Raw genomic sequence first — 6699 nt, 5'->3', positions numbered from 1 at the left:
AACTTATACTTGTGTCATTCTTTTATACTTTTTTCGTTCCTAAATATTTGTCTTTCTAAAGATTCTAACAAGTGATTACATATAGAGCAAAATGAATGAATGTACACACTAAAATATATCTATATACATCCGTATATGGTATTCCATTTGGAACCCTAAAAAGACAAATATTTAGAAACGGAGGGAGTATATTTTAAAAATAACAAATCCGCGGCCTTCTATAGAAAAGAAAACTTCTAGACGAAAGAAAGTCGCACCAAGACACGACCAGAATTCATTCACCGGTGCGGTGTCGCCACGAGCACCGTGGATATAGAAGCACGATAGAAAGAGTCGACCGCGGACATGCTTCCCTTTGGTTCGAAGCAAACCGGCCGGCCACCAACCAACCAACGCTCCCGAATCTATCCATCATATCAAACCTTCCGCCGCCGGTGAGCTACCCGCAGCGCCGGACTGCCGCCCGCCCGCCCGCCCTGCTCTGCTCCGGTTCTCTCCGCTCCTCCGCCCCTCCGCCGCGAGCTCCCGGAGACCCAACGGAGAAGGGAGGGGAGAAGAAGCAAAGCCTCGGACATGGCACGCGTCCTCCCTCTGGATATCGAGCCCGGGGAGGCGCACAGGTAGCACCCCGTCCTCCCGAGCCACCGCATGCAGTTTCTGCTTCTTTTTTATTTATTTTCCTGCTCGGATTTCGCCATGCTTGTTGTTTTTATCCGTGGAGCGGAGCTATTTTTGGAAATTCGGTGCTCGGCGATGTATGCCTATCGTCGAGGCGAAAACCTAGCTCTCGAGGCCGCCACAATAAAGCCGCCGCTCCTCTCCTCGCCGGTGGCGCCGGGGCCTCTAGGCCGTCCCCCTTCCGCCCCCGCGGATCCCTTCTCCCCGACCTCGTCGCCGCGCTCGTCCTGGACGGCGACGGACGCCGGCTAGATGGCCAGCTTGGTTAATGTCATCCTTTTTCCCCATTCTTGCTCGTCTAATAAATCCCCGCCTCCTTAAAAATTATTGTTTGTGCATCTCATAGACAAAATAAATTCTAGTACTGCAAGTATGCCATATCTGCACTTTTTAGTTTGATGCGTGGGGTGAGGTTGGGGGGGATTGGGGATGGATGTTGATCCAAGGGTTTCGAAAGATTTAAGAATCGTTGTTCAGGCAACTTATGAGTATATTACATCCTGATGTTGGCTGCTCTCAGATTATCTAATCTTATTTTCCTTTGGATCGTTGCTTCCCTGTGGCCAAATATCATATCATGGTTTTAAAGATAACAGGAGCCTAGGATTCATTTAGGAGCACATATCTCCACTCCTAATTTCACTAGGATAACAGGTGTCGCATTACTCGACGTTTTTCTTTGATAATAGTTTAATGCTGTATCCAGTTTGGGAATCTTACTTGCACTAGCATGTGACATCCATCCATGCTGCTTTTAACTATCATGATTCAGTCACTGTTTGTTAACACTACACCATGCTACCCAAACCAGTGCATTTTGAGTTCAGTAATATGTGGGTGAATAAGCTGTAACCCCGATTGTTGTTTTAAGGAAATAACATGGAGTTGGGCCTGTGCGACTCTAATTTAGATAAGGATCTGTCACATGTCAACCTTAACCTTACATCTATGACACGAATTAATAACATCTCTACATTCGTGGGCAGCATCAGTACCTTTATTTGATAATATTTCCTGGCTTGTAAACAGAGCTGGTGAGACGGTTGCTAGCACGCCAAGCTCTTCAGCTGTGGTGTCATGCAATAGAATCGAGCATTCTGAGCAAAACATAAAGGACGACGAATACGCGATGCTGATGACGCCAGCTCAACATGCAACGGCTGACAACAACACAGAAATTTTACCTCAGCAACCCAAGTCAAGTCACTTCAGTTGGTGGATGACAGCTCTGCTTGTCTGCTTCCTTCTTATAATGGCAACATATATCTTTGTGAAATTTGGAGCCCCCTTTGCCTTTGAGAAGGTGGGTGCTGATACCTTCTGTGCAAAATAAAATTTCTTCCTTACAGGGTAATTTTAGGCAGCTCACTGGAATGCCAGTCGACTTCCATTCTTCTTGTTACCTTTCACTGAATTTCACGAAATGCATCTCAGAACCAACTGATGTTGGCTCATTGGTTGACTCTTCGGTAGTTAGCCATTTTGGGATGTGATCTTTTGCTTGGTCTGTATCGGTCCATAGGCTTTTTTTATATAATAATCAGGTACTTTAAGGTGGCATGCATCTATAAATTCCATGGGACAATCATAAAGCTTCAAGTCGTTATCACACTGCTCATTTTTATGTTTGGTTGTCCTTCAATATACTTGAATAGCAGTATAGCACCAGTGAGGCATTCAACTTAATACTTTTGGTTTTTGTCGAACATGTCTGTTATATGTTTCCTTTTGTCACATCTGCTTAGATCTCAAGCATATGTTCAGAGTCCAGCTTGTAATTTTCAGGAATTACTGTTACACCATTGACATGAATATTCTGGTTGGTTCATATAATTAGAATGCTATTTGTTTAGTGAATGCATATGTGGCATACTGAACTTTGGGAGAAATTTTAGTTGTATGTATGAAAATATCAATTGTGTCATGTTTTTGAGCTATGTTGTGCATGTGTACTCTTTAATCTTATTCTCTCTTTTTTATGAAGAAGATTTTGAGTTGGGTTGTTGAAACAGAACATCTACGCTAATATGTATATATGTATTTTCTTGTGTTTGTTACTTGCAGATTCTTTTTCCAATCATGAAATGGGAAGCAAGTGCCTTTGGCCGTCCAGTATTGGCTCTTGTCCTCGTCGCATCTTTGGCTCTCTTCCCACTCATTTTAGTCCCCTCTGGACCTTCTATGTGGTTAGCAGGAATGATCTTCGGTTATGGCTGGGGTTTCGTGATTATTATTGTTGGGACTACTCTTGGCATGGTTGGGGCATATTGGATCGGCTCATTGTTCCGCGAGCGACTACTTGTAAGATTCCTCAGACTTGCATCTTTTCTCTACCTGAGGAGCTGTGTCTTAATATCTTCTCTGTTTTGTTCCTTTTTTTCAATGCAGGCATGGTTAAAGAGATGGCCTCAGCAGATAGCTCTAATAAAGCTTGCTGGCGAAGGGAGTTGGTTCCACCAGTTTCGAGTGGTTGCACTATTCAGAGTCTCACCGTTTCCATACTCGATTTTTAACTATGCCGTGGCCGTGACAGAAATCAAATTCAGCCCTTATGTATGTGGTTCAGTTGCCGGAATGACACCTGAGGCATTCATCTATATCTATAGGTATATACAGATATCCACATTACAGATTATGGATTTACTAAATTCCGCTTTATCATTTTGTCATGACTATTGAGGCCATGCATCTAGGTTTATTGTGCATCTGTCATCTGATTAATGCCCTTATATAACAAAATAGTACATGGATTGCCGATCGTTAACCAATTCTTTTCTAGTAGAGCGTGCAGTATTTGGTAGACATGCGTCATAATCTATACATTTCTGCTCTTGATAAGCAGGAGTTTTCTTGCTGCTGATTTAAGCTAGACTGTAGTAACCCAAACAGAGACATCTCTCAAAGTAGTGATGACTTACTGATCTTGCTTAATGCTTATGCAGCGGGCGGTTGATACGTACGTTGGCCGATGTGAAGTATGGCAAGCATAAGTTGACTACAGTGGAGATAGTCTACAGCATAATCTCGTTCGTCGCTGCCGCTGCCCTCACGGCCGCCTTCACAGTTTACGCCAAGAAGTCGCTAAACAACATAAAAGGCCCAGATGATATCTCAGAGGACCACCAACCTGCTGCTGGCTCTGCTGGGGTGACTGCACTAAAAAATGGCCATCAGGACGTGCATATCCTGTAGCTTTTACATGTCGTATGATGTCTGTATTCATTCAATTCACCAGAGAAAAATAGGTAGCTAGGCTCTGACAGCAGGTGGATGCACCTGTCTAACTAGATAAATATGTATGGTTTTACTACTCCCTCTGTTCACTGTTATAAGGCGTGTAGACGTGCAAAACAACTCGATTTCAGTTGTCTGAAATGACTTATAAAAGTGAACGGAGGGAGTACTTGATTAGTTTCATGTGGTTAATCACCCAACATGTATTTTGGCCTTGTTGTTGGCGACTGGAAATTTGGCCTTCTCGAGGTGCATATATTTTTCGTTTAGGTGTTTCGTATGGCAGTGCATCAGAGTTTGCCATGGCACACTGTTTCAGATGTGCATAGTGCGTGTCTAAGCTTTGTGCACTCTGCGGGATTTCACGATTCAATCCTCGTTGAGAAACGCCTTCTGATTTATTTTTTCAAAAAAGGAGATGAAACCCTGGCCTCTGATGCATACAATTATTTTTATTAGTTGCTCCCTCCGTTCACAAATACTATAAAATAAGTTTTTTTTTTCATTTTAGCTGCACATCAATTGCGGTCGGTTGATTTTCACACGAAGGGAGGAACAACGGAGGGAAGGAAGGAGCTTGCCGTGGGGAAGGATTAAACTTGTTGGAGAAGGCTGCCTCATTATCTATCTTGGGGGGTGGTGGGGGGGTTGCAAGTTTGCCGGAGAAAAACTGGCCATTGCCGGGGCTAGCGGGATGGCCCGGGGCGAAATGGCGTGGCAGCGCCACTGGCCGCGGGCGGTGGTGGCCGGTGGTACGTTGGGCGGTTCGGGAAGATAAAGAACTTGAGTGCTGGAGGTTGAAGATGCAATCTTGATGAAAGGACATGCGGTGCCCCATGTGTGGTTTTGGTAATTGATGACATTCTCTATGGACTAATGGTTGCATTGAGTTATATTTGAAGGATTTTTCCATAGGCATTTCTTGAAGTCCATGTATTGGTTTCAAGGAGTTTATGGGTTGACCAAGGTGCTATTAAGGAATTATCCAAAGATTGGTCATGTGAGTGTTGAGCTTATTGCAAACATGTCTTGAAAAAGAACATTGTGTGATCATTCATGTTTACCTTCAAGACATCATCCAAATGAAGAGAGTTGGAAAGATTTAAGGTTGATCAAGACTAAGTCAAGAGTGAATCAAGTTGATCAACTCACAAAGCGTAGAAAATGTACCGAGAGGGATCAAGTGATCCCATGGTATGGTAAGCATTGTCCATTGCACTTTGTGTACTAACCCATGTTCTATGTGAGAGTCTATGTGGGGTTAGGTACGTGTCCATGGGCTTGCATCAAGAGGAAGATATCATACAACCCATGGAAAGGATGACATCAAGTGGTGGTCGTCATCAAGATTGCCGTGTGCAAGTTCAAGTGGAGCATCACGAAGAGATCAAGTGCTTGAAGCTTGCCATCCAGTTTGGTGTCAATGGACTTGTGAAGATGTGCCAAAGAGTGGCTCACCCATAGTGGACTATGGGGGAGCGATCATCTAGTCTCCATCGAGCCAACACAATCAAGAAAGATGGTCCAACTTGAGGGAGTCAAGATCGTCATCATCTAGCTCAAGTGGACCATGTGCAAGGAAAATGTTTGCCCTTGATAGGTTTTCTATTTTATCGGTCTCATGGTGGTAGTTGGGAGACCGGGTTATAGGATCGTTTGCCGTACTATCAAGGGGGGCTCTCAAGTTGGTAGCTTGATCATATCGTTAGTAGAGAGCTCAAACCATTGCATCCTTGCATCATGTTTCTTGATTCTTATTTGGTTCTCTTTTTGAGTCTTAGAGCTTATGGTCATCTTAATGACAAGCTTGAGTTCATCGAAAACGGAGTTCGCATGCGTCTTCTATGATGTTTTCAGTGTTGGAGGTTTTACCGGTCTTATCCGAGGAAGGGTTCTCACCATTTTATTATGGGCCTTTCTTAATTTGCTTCTTATTGTTATTTCTATCAATATTGTGTTAGCCCTTGTCGCTAGCTTTCCAACAGACTTGGTTTCGTCGAATTCGGAGTCCGTTTGTAAAAGTTGTGTCAGTTTTGGTGTTCTGAAAAGGCTGCAGCGGTACTACCGCGAACAGGAGCAGATGTAATTTTTTACTACCGCTCTTGGGAGCGGTACTACCGCTTGGGGCAGTACTACCGCGGCTACTTCTGTGGCTACTTCCGCTCGGGACCAAAAACTCGTCACAAGTCCAGTGGTGGTAGGCATGGATGTAATCTTTTAGTACCGCTCGCAAGCAGTAGTACCGCTACCCTTAGCAGTAGTACCGCTACCCCTAGCGGTAGTACCGTGAGGTCAAGCAGTACTACCGCTCTGATGGTTCTTCTGGCTTTTTTGCCTCCTCGCTGTTGTGTTTCAAAGGGCTTTTACCGCCCTAGCGGTAGTACCGCTCCTTGGAGTGGTAGTACCGCTCGGTGCGGGCTGTGAGCATAACGGTTGGATTTTTCTTCACCTATAAAAGGGGGTCTTCTTCCCCAATGAACCTTATCCTTTGATCTCGTGTTCTTCCCCCATTGTTGACCTTCTTCGAGCTTACTAACTCTCAATCCCTCCATGGATTCTTGCTAGTTTTTGAGGGAAAAGAAAGAGGAGATCTAGATCCAAATTTTCACCAATCACTTTCTCCTCTATGTGAGGGGAACCCCTTGGATCTAGATCTTGGAGTTCTTGGTGTTCTCCTTCTTGTTCTTCCTCTCATTTTCCTCCCTAACATTAGTTGCTTCGGTGGGATTTGAGAGAGAAGGACTTGGGCACTCCGTGTGCCCTTGCCATTACATTTGGTGCATCGGT

At 44.3% G+C, this 6699-nt stretch overlaps 1 protein-coding gene across 3 annotated transcripts; it reads left to right on the top strand.

Annotated features, from left to right (window-relative positions):
* Window positions 1-457: 457 nt before the first annotated feature.
* On the top strand, window positions 458-4181 carry LOC125515047 (uncharacterized). Of its 3 annotated transcripts, none has more exons than XM_048680466.2 (5): window positions 458-620; window positions 1708-1981; window positions 2743-2979; window positions 3067-3284; window positions 3621-4181. In XM_048680466.2, exons 1-5 carry the CDS (start codon window positions 574-576, stop codon window positions 3868-3870), a joined length of 1026 nt encoding a protein of 341 aa, XP_048536423.1. In that variant the 5' UTR covers window positions 458-573; the 3' UTR covers window positions 3871-4181. The 3 variants fall into 3 exon arrangements, with proteins under 3 accessions (XP_048536423.1, XP_087384938.1, XP_087384939.1); XM_087528812.1 differs by lacking the exon at window positions 458-620 and adding an exon at window positions 698-942; XM_087528813.1 differs by lacking the exon at window positions 458-620 and adding an exon at window positions 698-948.
* The last annotated feature ends 2518 nt before the right edge of the window (window positions 4182-6699 follow it).

This window comes from Triticum urartu, chromosome 6A (assembly GCF_056163025.1).
Source record: "Triticum urartu cultivar PI428250 chromosome 6A, HENAU_Tu73, whole genome shotgun sequence".
NCBI lineage: Eukaryota > Viridiplantae > Streptophyta > Magnoliopsida > Poales > Poaceae > Triticum > Triticum urartu.
Note: the sequence above shows the minus strand (reverse complement) of the source record. Positions and strands in the feature narration are given on the sequence as shown.